At 28.3% G+C, this 18,940-nt stretch overlaps 1 protein-coding gene across 1 annotated transcript; it reads left to right on the forward strand.

The window, feature by feature from the left end:
- The first annotated feature begins 12,649 nt into the window (after positions 1-12,649).
- Positions 12,650-13,638, forward strand: LOC124847304 (PLAT domain-containing protein 3-like). The gene is made up of 2 exons (XM_047324762.2): positions 12,650-12,810; positions 12,908-13,638. The coding sequence occupies exons 1-2, from the start codon at positions 12,736-12,738 to the stop codon at positions 13,424-13,426; spliced, it is 594 nt and encodes a 197-aa protein (XP_047180718.2). The 5' UTR covers positions 12,650-12,735; the 3' UTR covers positions 13,427-13,638.
- The last annotated feature ends 5,302 nt before the right edge of the window (positions 13,639-18,940 follow it).

Below are 18,940 nucleotides of genomic sequence, written 5' to 3' on the forward strand. Positions count from 1 at the left end.
TATAACCAGTAGTAATTAACAATGGACATTAATGTTCAGTAAAAGCAAGTTGAGTCATTAACATGGAAAATTAAATTCAAGTAATATTCAGATGACGAACTTAAGTGTATAGCCAGTTAATCTCTGCATTCATCCATAATATGTAATGTTATCTTAACAAACACGTGCATGATCAACAAGAACTAATATACAATATAATAGTAGAATAACCAGATTTCGTAGATCAAGAAGATATCCTTGAGTTTGAGATAAGATCCATCGCCATTAATAATTATGAATTGAACACTTGGAGACTCGAGTATGAAGATGGGGCCCCATCAACTACCTTGTTACAAGATTTCTGAAGCTGACTCAAAAGTTGCAGTTGTGGGTTAGGCCGGGTTGGTGCTCAAAGAACGGTGTGCTATGCCATAAGTGAAGGGTTGAATGAATGTGTCTTTGTCCGTACAGAGATTAAAAATCTCATGTCTTTCATTCTGTGATGCAGTACTGACATATGTAAATGCTCCTTTTAGTTCTAGCAGTAGCATCATGGATTCATGTACTGCAGTAGACCAACCAAAGATAGACAGAGAAGCAAGAGAAAAGGGAGTAACACTAATACTCACCCGTATGGTGTCAGAAAGTTGAATACCGAGATGTAAGAGTTACTATGTAATGTGTGAGCTGTTTGATTCTAGCTAGTTAGATCAACATTTTGTACAGCAAGGGAGAGAATATATAAACGGTAGTTTAGAAAGTTTGGATGGATGGATTTGGTAGTTACACAAATAAAATTAAGTCTTGGTTTGATTCTAATTCAGCAATTTTTCGATACTGTGAGCAAGTTGGGTGGATAATTAAGTTTTTAAACCACGTGGCGTTAACTTGGGAAACAAAACTTGGTGTCCCATGTATGTAAAAGGTGTTTGATGAAGGAAAGGTGGGAAATGAGAAAGGTTTGTTTTGGTATAATTCCATTCTTAATAAGCAAATGCAATGTGAGTTGGCATCATATATTATAATAAGACCTTGTTGGGACTATGATAAAAGATTCAGTTGAACTAATGACAGGCCAAGGCCATGTGAATTGACCACACATATTATACACATGCAGAAAAGCTGTGGCAGTATTAAAGAAGAATGAGCCTGATATTATAGCTTAGATTGTGTGCGTTATGAGGAGAGAAAAAAAGAAGAATGTAATAGTTTATTGTGAAGGAAACTGAAAGGAGGAAGGTTAATGATTTGGTTTGGTTAGTGATAGTTAAAGTTTAATGCTGGGTTAGGGAATCCATATGAGGTGGTTGAAAGAAGAGTTGGAATCCACTAAAAAGTAGATGTTTGATGGGAAGAATAAGATTAAGATAGAGATATTTGAAGAAGAGACGCTTGCTACATCTATTGACAGGCCTCAGCTTGTGTCAGACGTGGAAAGAGGAACTCCACTAGATTTCTCTCTATGATTGATGCCTTGCCTCAATTAAACTATGTTTTTTGTAACTTTCAATTATTGGCCTGTAGGAAAAGTAGAACATATACCTTTCTCACCAGTTCTACTCCTCTCCTTCTCTTTACTTTTCTTCTATCCACAACAGTTTCGGATTCAAATATCCGTCCAAGTCCCATATCGAGTAGTAAAATGAATAAGTCGTATAAGCTCATGCACACTAGAATTGTCAGTGTATGCTCAAAATCACAACTTTTTACTTTTACAAAAATTGTTTCGTTTTCAAGTCAATGTGATAACTACAGCAAATTTTTACTCAGTCTGTCGACAAAATTCAGATATAAAATTTATGTAAATGACAGTTTAATTTTATTCACATCCTCAAATGACAGTGATAACGTAAACTATTTTTATGAACTTAAATAAGCTTTTCAAAATACTGTTTTGTAAAGACCATTAGTATCAGAACTGGTGACGCTTACTTAATATAGAACAAAAAGTTATAGAATAAAACCACTGATTACTCCTTTAGAAATTAATAATACCCTGTATTGAAACATACTGACACCACAATAAATTTAAATTAAGGCCTCGGAAAGCAATAAAGTGAAACTATTTTGGTTTTGATCAATGATCATGAGTTTGAACTCTACTTATACAAGTCCATTAAGTATTTGAAGCATTAAACTTATCAGTAATCATATAACATTTGAACAGAAGTGTTACAGGCAGAAGTTACCTGTAGTGATTAAGAGTAATAGAAAATTAGTATTATTGAGTATAGAATAGAAGTTAGATAGTGTATCGGGAAGCTCAGCTTAGGTTTGTGCAGGAAGATGGCATTGACATTGAGGGTGTCAGAAGCTTAGCTGGTTCGCAAAATGGTCCTCGATTACACGTGTTTGGTTCTCAGTACTGCAAAACAAAAAATGCTGAGCATCACCTCTCTGTGTTGGTTGCTTTGGGGAATCGGTCCCGCTTTGAGGGTCGAGCCCACAAATGACTGCGAATACCATCGTTTTTGTCACTCCTCCCCACATAATTTATTATTTCTTTTTCAAATTAATCAACAACCACTTAATTAACCCATAAAATAAATATTCTCTTAGTTAAGTTTTCACTAAAAAACAATTTCTCTCTCCAATACCCTGAAAGTTTCTTGTTATAAATAACTAGAACTACATGAGCATTGAGCACTGTTTCTGGGCTGATGTTGCATTGTACATTAAACAACTAATTTCCCACTCTAGCTATTCACCGTACGTGTCCACACACCACTGGGTGATGGTAACGGGAATGAATAACACACAAAAGATACTGTGGGAGGGGTAAACACGTACATGGCTCAACGAATTATACATATGGAAAATATACAAATTGAAAAGGCATTTATGCAAACACTATGCATGCATGACGATGCGAATAGGAAGTATTTTGTCGAATGCAACTTGTACGGGGAACACCACCACATTCGGAAGGAACTAATTACAATTAAGTGAGTGAAATGAAGAACAAATAAAGCATCAAATGTATGTGATTGATAAAACTGAGAGGGAATTTGGCTAAAAGCCGAATCTTTTTAATTAATTACGATAAATATTGGAACAAAACACACAAATGAACACAAAAAGAGAATCAGTGAGAAAAAGAATAAAACATATTTTCCTGTTACAATGACTGCTTCCACTAAGCATTTAAGAGAAAAAGAAAAAGGTTTTGCAAGTAAGCATGTGCCTTTGTATTGTTCATGCTCTAGCACAGTCAGGAAAAGGTGGAAGGCCCCTTTCATCACAACAAAGCACGCTTATTTTAAACTTCAACACTCCAACTTTCTTAATAATGAAGAACTGATTTAAAGATGTTACTCCTTTAATCCAACACTCCTTTTCGGTTTATTGCCTTCTGGAAAGCTTTTTTTTTTCTTTTCTTTTTATAATCAATTTTATACCTTTTATTGTTTTAATAAATCTTAGCATCAGTTCTTTAAAACCCACTTGTCAACTTTTCAAAACTCATTTAACTTTGCCACATTTTAACATTGATTCTTCTACCTCGTTCTTTTTATCTTGACTAAATAGATGCACCAAATCAAGCAGCACGGGTTTGAAATAGTGAAGAACAATTGAAATGGCAATTAAGACTGGTCATTATCCAGGAATTTGTTAAGATATGCGACCTTGCCAAAGAGACATGGATCTTGGGTTGGAATTCAAGCTTTTGATAATGAACTTCCTTCCATTTCACTATTTAACTATCAGCATGAGAATCTCGTCAACTGGTTTTAGTATTCCAATCAATTCTGATCAACATAACTATCTGGCATTTACCCATTCGCTAATCTTTCTGGGTATTTGTTTTTTATTGCTGTGAACATGCACATAAGATATATTTTAAGACGACTGAACTAAGAACATTACTTCCCACTTTTTTTTCTTCGATATAAACACCCACTTGCCTTTTAATTGGAATAAAGAAAACCAAATCTACTCACCACTCCCAAAAACTACATTATATCCACACCAGAGATAATAGAGATGATAACGAGTGAAATTGAATCGAACGAATAGTGTCTATGTACTATCTGATTAAAAAAATTTTATTATAAATATCCCTTTAAAAAATATTAATAGGTATTTACAAATATTTAACAAAATGCATTTTTATAAATTTTTAAAATTAAATTTGAATAAAATTAAAATATATATATATATATAATATAATATACATTAAAATTTAATTTTAATTAAATTTAATATAAATTAAAATTTTATTTTTACTAATAGTGCAAGTTTGGATAATATAATTCTTGTACTCAACTCATTTATAAGTAGATATTGAAATACATTTACTTGTAATCCGTGAATATTAAATATCTATATCAATTATTTGTTGCAGATTTTATCTACATTCACCTAATCGACACCTATTGGCATATATATTTATATATATTGCTTATATTTATATACATTGCTTCTATTTCAACAAGGTGTTATCTTCCACATATCACCTCACAATATTGTCTACTTGCTCTATACGTGTAGGGTTTATCTCTTCTTTCTTCTTCCGAAATCAAGAAACATTGCTCTATTACCTAAATTTTCTTAAACATTTCCAAAATAGAAGCATAATTTAATATACGAAGGTATTGTTGATATGCGATGATTTACACAACTACTCCACTACCGTCTAAACGTGTCTTGAGTAATCTTCTAATATTTGTTATTATGATATTAAAAATAATGCGATGGTTTACAAAATACGTTTATATTATTAACATCCAATCATGTTTCGAAAAATAATACCTTAAAAAGAATATACTCATGTGAAGCTATAAAAATAAAACAAGTCCTGTTGTTTTTGAATTTAGTATGATGAACATTTTTCAACTAAATAAAGAGGACATGGGGTCCTCTGGACTGTTATGGGATCAAGTTCCATGAACAATTCCAGTTACGTTAAAGTTGTCCTGTTTGACAAGTGCATTTTTATTTAGAAGAAACAGTGTGAAAGCATCTGAAATGTTCAATATCTGTCAATGTAAAGTATTTCTCACAATATACAGAATCGAATAAAAAAATAGAAAACATGAGCCAGCGATTTGTAGAAAGCGAACTCACAAAAGTCTAAATTTAAGAAAGTAGATATAACCTTTTATGGTTATAATTATAGATTTGGATTACTCGTCTCAGATAGTTCCAAAATTTGCCAGGTCAGAGGGTTCCCAGTGCCATGGTCCTGGTAGTCAGTGACTCGATATTCTATTGTTAAATTATCAGAAAACATTAATTTATGTTAACTTTGGCATCATGAGTTTCATTTCGACAAACCAAAACAGTTTTCGACATTCGTGTTATGTTAATTTCTCCAATGCCTTATTAATAAAGATGGTCAATTTGAACAGTAGGTCAATTACGTTATCCAAGTTTACAGAATGTTCGTCAAACACATAACCCTAGTTTTTAATATACTTATATATCTAAACCAAAACATGGCTTTAAATATTAAAACAGATTGTTGTATGAACATATTCTATACCGAACATTAGTTTAAACTGGAACAGTCGTGTAAAGATATATTTCCAAAACGGCTGCTAAATAATCCAACAAATTGACCTTTAATTAATCGTTAACAAAGTCGAAGTAACAGTATCCATATCTCGGAAACAATAGAAATATGTTTAGAGAATCGTTGTAACTTGTTTCGATGGAGTGGCCAAAGTGGAATAAGTCCTGGTTGAGGAAATCTGTGCAAAAGTTTACTGTTACCTGCTATAGCGTTTCCAATGGGGTAACGATCAACGAAGAATATGCTATGAGCTTATACCCGTTCCTCAAATTTTACAAATTAGGATACGATAGGGAACTATTGCATGGCACGTTATGTCTTCATGAATTATTTAACGTAGATGTCGTGTCATGATATCACTGTTTTGTTTAATATCTATGATATTCTCGAACGGGATTGGGCTGGGTTCTCTATACTCCTACTGTTTATTGCTGTTCATTAGCACGCATTTTACCACAACAGTAATGGTTACAAACATTAAATTCGTTTAGAATTCTTTACTTCACCACGCCTACACCTCCTTCAACAAAGATTGAATCCAAATTATACATATCATTTTATTATTACTATTATTAATAGGAGATAATATTGTTGAAAATCTAATAAATTGATGATAAATCGAAATATAGCGAGTGTGTTGGAAGTTTACGTGAAACTAATTTATAATATATAAATAATATAAATTTTATCTTATAAACTAAATCTTTAAGATTAAGTTAAGCTTAAAATTTACTCTTTAATATATATATATATATATATATATATATATATATAAAGTGAATACAAACATCATTATCTTATAAGTTGGGAATTGACTTTAAGTTTAAAATTTACATTTTAATAGTTAGTACAAATGAAAAAAAAATCAAATGATTAATTTTAAAAAATTATATATATATATATATATATATATATATATATATATATATATATATATATATATATATATATATATAAGATTTAAGCTTAAGCTAATAGTTTAGTAGAAAAATTGATTGATTTACATGCCTGGTAATTGTATCTATATTATTACAAATATTATGTTAAGTTTTCATGTTCAAATAAGAATACATCTTGTTGTTACTGCTGGGCTGAATTATTTAAAGCACCCCTTTATAATAATTCAATTGGATTTTTTTAAGGGCTCTTGGTACCATATATTTTAGAATACCTACCACTTTCCACTTTAGTTGTAAATAACTTTGATTTAACTTATTTTTAATAGATCCCACGATGGATGTCACATCTTTATATTTTATTTCAAATTAAAATATTAACTTGTATATATTTTACTTTTGAGACGACTAAAAAAATAGGAAAAAATTGTTTAATTTATCATAAAAAGTTAAAATATTAATGTTAATACTTTTTAACAGCATCGAAAATCATTCTCGGAGCATATGCATGGCGTCAAGCACCCACCCCGTTTGCCTATATATATAATTATCTAATAATTATTCTGTCATAGGTATGCCCATTGGAAATTGTGTACAATAACATATGTAATTAAAATATAAACAGTTATTATATAAGTAGCCATTAATGATTTCAAAACATGCTTTCGACTGAAAAAGAAAAAAAAAAAAAAAGAGAGAAAAGTCTTTAAACACAATCTTTTTCTTAGTATTATTCATTAGAAGATTCTAATGTGTTGCCTCCAGAACATCAACCATCCAATGGAGTAATTAATTGAGAAAAAATACAATCATTTAACCTTTTTTTGTCCTCAATGTGTCAACAAAAGTAAAACAATAACAAGTAGTGCACTCCCCACTTTTTTCTCTACACCTAAAATTCCAAAAAAATATCTTTCTTTAGTGGATTTTGAAATCTCTTAAATCTCTGAAAACAAATTTCAACAAATTTCGAAATTTATTTAAGAAAAAAATTCTTCCAATGAATGTTAAAATTCGTTGAAGAAAATTTTTAAACAGATTTCGAAATTCGAAAAAGAATTTTTCTTCAATATATTTCAAAATTTATTGAAGAAAAAAATTAGAGTTGTCAAAACGGATCACCCAGCCCGACCCAACCCGACCTACCACGGGTTGGTCACTTAGTCAGTCAACCCAACCCGACTCATTTATTAACGAGTCGGAAAAATTTGAACTTGACCCAACCCACCACGGGTTAGTTAGCGGATGTGACACATCCGTTTAATTAATAATATAAAAAATAATATAAAAATTAATTAAATAATAATATATAAATTAAATTAATAATAATTATTTTATTAAATAAAATATAACTAATTTATATATAATTATATAATAAATCTGTAAAAAAATTAAATAATATTTATATATTAATTTAAAATATAATAAATTAATAAAAAAAACTCAACGGATGTGACACATCCGTTGAAGAATTTTTTTTTTAGCCAATGTTGACATCCGTTGAAGAAAAGAGGTAGGAGTGTAGGATATTTTAAATATAAAAGATAGTTTTGAAATTTAAAAAAAACTTAGTGGTGTTGGGAGCAATGTGGGGGTGGTGTAGGGAGTAACTCTCCCAAACCCGAGCTTCATTACGGCTTCTCATAAAAGAGCTAGGCCCAGTTTCATGGGTGTTCCTCCCTACACCAACACAAATCTCTTCCTGCACCACCCCATTCCACAATTGCCCTAAAATTTGAATTACCGTAATGAAAACGTTAAAAAAACGGAAATGAAATATCAACATCCGTAGGCACAACCAAACGGATATGAATATCCGTTGAGGCCTCCATAGCTAACTGAGTTTTTTTTTTGTTTTTTATGCAGTAAAATACACAACTTTTTCTTAATAAGATTTTAGTAGTTAATAAATCTTTTTCGTTTTTTTCACATACCAGTACACACATTATATATATATATATATATATATATATATATATATATATATATATATATATATATATATATATATATATATATATATGGGAAAGAGAAGAAGAAGGGGGAGGGAGGTGGATGTGAAGGTGGGTGACGGAAATGAGAAAGAGAAGAAATGGAAGGTGATGGGTGTGAAGGTGAGTGAAGAAAATGGAAAAGAAAAGGAGAAGAGGGAGGGGGGCATGGGTGTGAGGGTGGGTGATGAAAATGGAAAAGAGAAGGAGAAGAGGGGAGGGGGGGTGGTGGGTGACGGAAATGGAAAAGAGAAAGGGAAGAGAGAGGGGGAGGTGGTGTGTGCTGGAATGAGGGTATAGAATTAGGATTTTTAATTAAAAATATAAAAAGTTAATTTAAAAGTAAAAAGAAAAATTAATTTAAGGATAATTTTGGAAAAAAAGTAAATTGAGGAGGTGCAGGAAGAAGGCAGTGGTGGTGGAGGGAGCATCTTTCCAGTTTCATATGATGAAGGCCCAAAGCTGAACTCTTTCTAAAGTAATATACGATTATTGTTTTATTTTTCACGTCCATGACTAAAAGAAAAAAATGAATGAAAGAATTAGACGTACACATCCATGAAATCTGAACCAATCAATTTCCTCCAACCAAATAATATATTTCAACCGTTCTTTTCAATGTCATTTCTTTTTTTTACTTAATGGTTATTTTCAAGTATTTACATAACATTGATTATTGTTTTTAGCTATATTCTTATTAAAACGGAACACTGTGTTTATTTAATAAAAAAATCTACTTGATTAATTATGATAAATAAACTGATTTTTATCTATCGCTTAATTTTGATAAGTAACTACATTAACAAAATAGGAATACAAGTAATACATATTCTTTTTAAAGAGGTGTAAAGATTATGATAAAATGTGATTTACATGTATCATTTTAAATTATTAATATATAATTAGTTTACACAAATTATATATTCTCATCATTTTTGTTTCTTTCATATTGTTATTACATAATTTTTTTGTTTCACCCTATTACATAAGTTTTAGCTTTTACACATTTTTCCTTTGTGTAGTTTATTCCATATGATGAGTTTAATTTTAAGAATCATAAACATTTATTTTATTGAGTTAATATTATGATAAATGTGCATTAAATTATTAATATATGATTAGTTTACACAAAGTATATCTTCTCATCATTTTGTTTCTTTATGTTGCTAATATTATAAAATTATTAAAGTTTTCACCCTATTACATAAGTTTCATCTTTTACACATTTTTCCTTGTAATTTATTTCAGATTACGAATTTTATTTTAAGAAGCATAAACATTAATTTATCGAATTAAATTGTTTATAAAACATATATTTAATATTTCTTGTTTTATTTTAATTTATTTTTTGTTTATCTATTATTATTTAAAATATATATCGGTTAATTTTAAATATTTAATTATATAAATTCTTAATTTAAAACTTAAATTCTTTTTTTGAGTTTTAAGTTCGTTTTATTTAAAGAATTCTTATTTTGTTATATAACTTTTTATTATCTCTTTTAACTATTGGACTTGTTTGATATTTATTAAGCTTATTTGAATTTGTGATATATTGATATTGTATTTGTCATGACATATGTTTGATTATTTAATATTGTATATTTTTTAGTGTGATTATTTTTCATAAAAAATTAATTAATTAATATTTAAAACAAATTAAAAAAAATTATAAGCATGAAAATGATATATACCTACTATTCAAAAAAATGATGTCAAAACATAAATCTCATAACTAACAAGATAAGGATAAAAATGAAAATAAATATAAAATTTTTCTTTAAAAATACAAACAAATGTAATCAAACTCATAATCAACTTGTCTAATCTACTTTTTTTTTTTACTTGTGTTCAATGCGAAATTTAATGCATTTAATGAAAATATAGTAATAACTAATTTCGTGGTTAAATATTATGAACTCAAATTTCAAGTAATCGTGTGTGAGAGAGAAAAAAGATAATGATACTTTAACAATATTTTTTTTGACAAAATAACACATAAATAATATTAAAATGTTGTGAAAAAAATGTTTTCAAAATATTATTATTCGAAAAAAAATACATAATGTCAAATAATTATGTAAATGTTTTATATTAGTTTTTACTTGTTTTCTTGTGCAAAACCTTTATTACTTCATAAGTAAATTAAAAAAAAAAATCTTAACTTAAAAATTATTTTTAATTTATTATTTATTAATTAATTCGAAAGTATTTTTATATCTTTTATGTTTTATGTTTACGTTTAAAATTTACTTAAACTTAAAATATCCACACATGTGCATTATATGTATTAATATTATGAAAAATGTTTTTTTATCAACTCCTCTTTTAACAAATTTTTGACAAATGGCGATATATGATTGATTATTTCAAATATTTTTTTCAAGATAAATTTAAGCAGACCAATAAAATAGTAACACGTGACCCATTATAAAAAATTATTAAAATTTGTTGTTAAAATATGAGGATCCTAATAATATACACTCCCAGCAAATTACATTTTCTAGGAGAATGAAGTTATTAATAACTAATTAGACATAATTAACACTCTGAAATGTTTTCTACACTATTCCTTCAATCATAAACATATCTCTCAAAATTATTTAGAATTAATACATTTTTTTCATGCCATCTGTTTACATACTTCTATTATTTATATATTTATTTTATTTTTTCAAAAAAATCATATCTCAATTTCAATATAGTTTTTACACTTAAAAATAATAATTTATTATATTACAATTTTTTTCTATATATTATAATTACAGAAAAAAAAAATACTTACCTTGTATGATGTATATGCTAAAATAGTACATATTAAATATTTGAGTTTCTTTTCTTTTATTATATATAATTTCCTCTTTATTTAATACCTAACTTTTAATGACGAATTTGCTAATATTTTTGTACGTTGCATATTTTTAATAGTAAAATTTAGTTTACATGATTTTAAATTTTTAAATCTCAACTCGTATTGAAAAGGTGCTAGTTATTAGTATTGTGAATTTAGGTTTTTATTTAAAACTAAACACATTCGTACTGCAATTTTCCAATAATAAATTAAATTTCATCTTTATTACGGAAATGAATTCTGAAACTTTGAAGGACTGAGGATTAATTATTGTCAGCTACCTGTCCTGGGTCGCAATCACGTCGGCAACCATAAATTCACTACCTTTTCATTTTATTTTATATATCATATAATAAAACATAAATTATACATATTTCTATAAAAACTAAATTCTTAAACGTATCTTTAATCCAAAATTATCAAAAAAATTATTTTAGTTATTCTAATTAATTTTTATTTTAACCATACTATTATATATAATACATCTTAATATTTAATACGATTAATTAAAAAAACCGAATCATTCAGAAATTAATATTAAAATTCATATATTTTAGACAGATAAAATTTAAGAATTTAACTTTTGAAAGATGAAAAACTAGAAAGATATTATAGGACTAAAATCAACACACACTTCTTTATACAAACTCAAAATATATTTAAACCAAAAATAAATAATAACATTTATTTGAAATCAGGTAATTTTTCAAAATTCATTTTTATATGTAAATGGAACATTATGGCGATGACCAGCATATTCTAGCCCTTATTTGATGACATTAAATCGAGACAGCGACAAATTATTATTACTATTATAAAAAATAGATGACGGAATTCTCCATCAAAACACGCCAGTGAAACCACACCATTCATTTTTTAAAATTATAATTATTTTTTAGTGTTAGTCTCGTGTAAATTTCTGATTTAGTCAATTTTCATAATCATACCATATTCATAATCATAGAATGGTTAAGTTAAAACTATCCTCATTCTCAATTAACTAAAAAAATAAAATCATTAAAACAAAAATTAATGTATATTTTAAGTTTTTATTATTATTAAATTGTACCCTCCAAAGAGTGTCTTTTGTTTTCTTCACCAGATTAATACTTTTACACATAGATAAATAAAAACAATACATAGAGTTACTGTTAAAATAATATAAACTTATTATTTTTCTGCACTGCAAATACAAACTTTAATCTAATTCACCACAGACAAATTGAAGACGAAATCATTTATATTTCATTTACGAAGCATCAATCAAGCTGATTTAAAGAGAACCTAAAACTATAATTATCTTAAAAGAAAAAAATATACATTTTAAGTGCAAAACTCAAAAAGATCGTGAATTATAATAAATTAAAAGAAATCAATAAAAAGAGAAAAAAAAGAGAAAAGGGAAAGAAAGAATTTATATGTGCCATCTATGAGCTATATTATATCACTCTCTGCTCATTAGTCATCAAACTTAATCCATCCCACTCCTTCTCCATCTTTGTCATGGCAACCCCAACGCGCCTCCTCCCTCTTCTCTTTTCTCTACTCTCGCTATGCTTCGTCTCAACCGTTAGATCGGTAAGCCTTCTTGTTATGTTACTCTTCATTTTTTTTATTATTTATCTTAATTTTGTCAATAAATAGTAAAAGAAATATTTATGTTAATTTGATGCAGGACGGAGATTGTGTCTACTCTGTTTATATTCGGACGGGTTCCACCATCAATGGAGGAACCGATTCAATAATTGGACTCAAGGTCTACGACGCGCTCGGCGACGGTATATACATCACCAATCTCGAGGCCTGGGGCGGGTTAATGGAGCCGGGTCACAACTACTACGAGCGGGGCAATCTCGACATTTTCAGCGGTAGAGGCCCATGCTTGGACCGGCCCGTTTGCGCCATCAATATAACTTCGGACGGGTCGGGGGCCCATCATGGCTGGTACGTTAACTACGTCGAGGTCACTTCTGCTGGTGTCCACGCGGCCTGCTCTAGTTCGCAGTTCACGGTGGAGCAGTGGCTCGCAACCGACACGTCGCCTTATCAGCTCTGGACCGTAAGAAACAACTGCCCAAACGTCTTGAGTCAGGCCCGTTCTAAAGCCCATTTCACCGATGTCGTCAGCTCTCGAAATGGGCCCGGGTCCGGTTTCTCTGTTTTGGCCCTCAAACGTTCGCGGGCCGGCATGTAATGTTTATGAAGTGGTATTTATGGATAGTTGTGGTTCTGTTGTGCGGGTAGTGTTGTTGGGAAACAAGTGTTTTTTCGGGGATGCTTTTGTTACGGTCCGTGTTTGGTTTCTCCTTGACCTTGTTCTTGTTCTGGCATTGCTGAGAAGTTCTCCCTTTGTATTTATAGATTGTTTATTAGTATTGAATAAGATTCGTCTGGACTTTTATGTCTTGAGGTTATGTTCGAAAAATGACAACTGTGTTGAGCGTGTGGACAAAACTCTAAAAAGGGAAACACATTTTAATTATACTTTTAGTATATATTTTTAGCTTGTCTATAACATTACCTTTTTTTATAAATTGAATTACTCGTTTAATCTTTACACTTTTTCAATTTTTGGATTATGTTTTTGTTTCATGTTTCGCTTAATAATTAAAATATATATACTCCTAATTATTTTGCAAAAATGTGACTTTGAATAATGAAATACGAATAACGAAATTTACAGAAATTATTAAATGAGAATTTGGAGTCTAAGAAAAATACTAGAGGTGGGCCCAAATACCTAGCCCTTGAAGCTAAAACTTCCTCCTCTATTTTCACAAGTGGCAGTTTTTCTTGAACCTTCATAAATTTCTCTTTGTAGTTCTATATAAATAAAACTTTTTTTTTTTAATTGCACAATCTATTAGTTAAATAAATTTTGATTCGTGTAATCTAAAAATTTATTTTTCTCTTAACTTTCTTTAACTTCTGAATGGTATAATTTGAAAGTCATTTTTTGTTTTCAAGTTATATAATTAAATTTGTTTTTTTAAATAGTTTCCAGATTTAAAATTGGCTTCCAAATTATATATTTTGAAAAAATTTCAAATTAGGCAACCTAGAAATATTTTTAACTTATGAATTACATAATTCAAAAACGGAATTTAATATAAGGGTACAAGTAGAAGTTTATGGAGGAGCAGGAAGAAGCTGCCCAGCGGATGGAGTTAAGGACGCGAATATGGGCCGAAAACGGTTAAAATATTCAGAAGAGAAAGAGATTTCAATATTGTATAAAGTTTTTTTTAAATATATGAATATTCATATGTATAAATAAAGCAAAGTTATTTTTTGCATTTTCAAAAAAAAAAAGCTATGCAATAAAAATTGACATACTTATAAACAATAAAATCAACATCTTTACACGTTACATCTTTTTCTTTTGTTTAGAAGGTCTCATATTTATCTTTTATCTTCCACTAGAATTATGTATGTTGTCATTAGCTAACGTTCTTGTTGAATGACGAGAAATTTTTTTGGAGATGAGAGGAATAGGATCAAACAAAAGAATGTGAGATTTTATATTGGTATAATGGTGATTCAAATATGTTGATAGGGACACGTAGAAGTTGCATATCACTGTCTTCACTTTTCTGACTTACATGTGTAGGTTGGGTCTGGGCAAAAGCTATCAATTTCATTTTAAAAAACTCTAAGAACAGGTGAAACAATATATATATATATATATATATATATATATATATATATATATATATATATATATATATATATATATATATATATATATATATATATACACACGACTGGATTACGAGAATAGAATATGTGAAAATCAGAGTGTAGCAGATACCATCACAGGTTTATCGTGCAGCAGGAAAGGAAAAACCAGAAAAAGGAAGACAAAGAAAAAGACTATTATTCATTGATAAACCAAGGAATAAGAAGGGATATAAAAGAAAGAAAATGTAACATAAAAAGCAGTTTTAGCACATAAACTGTTATCACAGGTTTCCAATGTTCTTTGCTCGTCCTTTACCTATTTTAATTGGACAATTTTTTATCATCTTTTCTAATTGGATCCTTGGTCTTAAAAATCTTAATCAAATAAGCCCCCTGTTGTTCCATTTTCAGGCCAATCAATCCTACTCCAACTTTCTCCTGTAATGGATACAGATGTTACCGACAATTGAGCTTATATTTTCTTAATCTAATAACATTAAAAAAATCATAGCAGATATCACATATGAAACCTTGATAATATCAATGTTATATTACTAAGAAACGAAACGTTGTTTAGCTTCATCCAACCTAGAAACCTATGTTTTAGTCCAAAAATCTATGTTTGAATATCTGTAAGGCACATTAAGTTCACTATCAAAGGTCTAATCCGTCTCTTTCACACATATAACACCCATATTTTTCTACTGTTCACATGTGAATTTTTATAGCTTCAATAAACTTGGTAGCTGAAAGTGAATTTATGGACACTGAGGGAGGAAATAATAGCACTATAATATCCTATTGATAATACAAATAATTTACCTAGAGTACAAAATATTATATATAGATGTTGTATGAAATAGTAAGAGATCTAAGAATAGTATGTTGGAAAAATTACGAAAACCAGTTTGACATATATAATTGAATTTCTAAACAATTATCTAAATTTTATTTCTGGTTATATTTTGGAAATTTTTAGGCTTTTAATTTTTTTTAAAAGTATATATAAAATACATAACACGAAAATGGAAAACCAAAATATTGTATCCTTAATTTGTATGGTTGGCTGATGCATATAACAAAGGGCATTATAGAAATAAAAACATGGTGTATGTTTTTGTGTCAGAATTAAGGGAGAAGGAGCATGAGGCTCCAATAAGCAACGAAATAATAATTAAAACTTCAATTTATTGTGTTTTGTCATGAGAAGATGATGAACAAAAATGACCATTATTATGAAAAATAAAATCAACATTTTTACTCGCTACATCTTTTTTTTTTCTTTTATTTAGAATGTCCCGTATTTATCTTTTATCTTCCACTAAAATTATTTATGTTAAAATAATAAACACTTTTAATTGAAAATTTGTTTCAATACTATTATTTTATGAGTTGAAAAGAAATTTCTCCTTCTTAAACTTCATATTACGTAAAAGTCATAGAGAAATTTGTAGTGACCATTCAAAATTCTTCAATTAAATGTGATAGAATTTGTTCCACAAGAATAAAGACACTTTGAAAGGGACACTTTAGGTAGTTTCTCATGTTTCACTTTTACAAAAATGGTGGAAAGTGACCGAAAAAATTGTGGGGTGCAGGAAGTAAAATCGAGGAAAGAGTTATATGATTCATGCTGAAGGCCTTCTTCATAGGGAATGCTATGCAAACCTCCTTAATCTTTGCTACCTTGAAAAGCTCATTTCTTTTGTACGAGTCACAGTTATAAGTCTAACAGAAATTTTGGAAATCACAGTATTTATTTTGAAAATTACGACAGAAAGTAAGTAAAAAGACAATTGAATTTCATACTTTTCTCGCTCTACCAGACCAACTGTATATGTTCTAACACAAAAAATTAAATAAAAAAACTGCTTACTTATAATATAAAATAATATAAATTGTTAATTTTGGTTTTTTGCAAAAATAAGCTTAATAAAAAATTACTATATCATAATAAATTATAAAACCTATTTTTCCCACGTAAACCGCTTTCCATTACATGAAAAGTGTAATCATATTTCGTCCCCATGATATTCATTCATTTATCATTTAAATACAATTACAGCATTAAAATAGATTCTAGAAAAAAAATATACACAATCTTAAGTGAAAGATCGTTATTACTATTATATAGTTAATAAATTACCTATTGAATATATAAGAATATATTTAATTATTAGACATAAATGTTGTGTTTATAATATTATTACGATTATAACATGGAAATTTAAGGAGGTACGTAGAATGAGTTTAGCCAACAAATACTAAAAAATAATATACTTTTTTATAAATAGTAGATTGGTAACAGCATGTTGATGTCACCTACAACAGTTGTTCTCTTATAACAATTGGTAGATAAATTTATTATTATTATTATTATGTTAAAACGTATAGTTGACAATTAAGATATAATTCTGTTTATTTATATAATGTTATGATTTATTTGTGACCTATTTGACATGAGATAATTGATGTCATTTATAACTATATCAAAATATTATCGAGCACCATAAATTTAAAATATATTTAAACAAAAATAGACAATCAACCCATAACAAAGTAATCATGTTTAGTTCATCTTCTATTTTATTAACAACATATTTATTTAAATATCTTATAATTACAATTCTCAACTTTATGGATCAAGAATGTAACCGATATTTGTACATCACACTGGGTCCTAATATACGTGACTCAAATCATTTCTAATTTTTATTGATTAATTAATAATATTTGCATGACATTAAGCAAATTTATAATTTTTTTTGTTTCATGGTAGTGTAAAAAATATTTGTATTATCAATAGAATGGTAATGTTTTTTTAAAGACTATTAGTTTAAAAAGTATTTTTCTTGAAAAGGTTAATTTTTATCCGTATTTAAAAGAGTGAACTGATTAGAAACTGTGATAAATTAGAAATTATAATGAGTTAGGGTTAAAAAAAATACAAATTATAATTAATTTCCTTTACATATAATTTACTTTCATATAAAAAATTACATTGTTTAAAAACACATTAGAAAAATAATTTACTATTTATTATTTTAAGTTTCTGTTGCCAAGTACAAAATATTATATCTTGTATTATGTAATCTTATAAGAAACAATAATAATTTTGTATAAATGCTGTATGAATCAGGAAAACTTTTTTTTTTATGACTTTAGTACATTTTCCAATACAACAAATTTTGAGTAAGAAAACTTAAATCTATCGGTAACTCTTCCGCACACAAAAAAATATAACATTATTTTATTTGCATTCGTATTTATTTATTTTTCTCTCCACTTATACAAAATAGCAAGATACCACCACATATAATTTAATTTTTAAATTTAATTTCTTGTTATATTTCGGTAAGTTTTAGGTTTCTAATTTCTTTTTTCAAAAAGTATATATACACTACACAACACGGAAATGGAAAACCAAAACATTATATCCTTTTGATTGGCATGTGCATATGTCAAAAGGACATTATTGAAAAAAAAAAAGCTTATGTTTTGTGGCAGCATGAAGGGAGAAGGAGCATGAGGCTCAATCCAAAACAAAATAATAATTAATACTTTAATTTATTGTGTTTTATTATGAGAAGATGATGAACAAAAATGACCATTATTATGATACCATTGATGAAGAAAATCAAACGGTGAAGATAATGAGTGTGTGGAAGATTTGAAGCATAGATTTTGGAATAATGGACATTAGATTAGAGGTTATAGGTCCCATCATCATTTCCCAATCTTTATTTGATTTACCACTTATCTTTGTAGGTGGAGGGGACGTGACCACATTCGGTTAATTAATTAATTAATAATAATATAAATTAAAGCAGTTTTACATCTTCAAGTAACTTAAACAATACTACATACACAATTAGTTCAACAGTTTTGGTCAGATGAATGGAGGGGCACGTGTGTCTATGTATTTCTACATTTCAAGGAATCGCCAAATACAGTACATACGATTTAATTGTTGGTATTTTAATTACTTAAAAATACAAAAATCATAATATTTTATTACAAAGAATCT

Source organism: Vigna umbellata, chromosome 5 (genome assembly GCF_029865625.1).
Source record: "Vigna umbellata cultivar VRB3 chromosome 5, Vumbellata_1.0, whole genome shotgun sequence".
Classification (NCBI taxonomy): Eukaryota; Viridiplantae; Streptophyta; class Magnoliopsida; order Fabales; family Fabaceae; genus Vigna; species Vigna umbellata.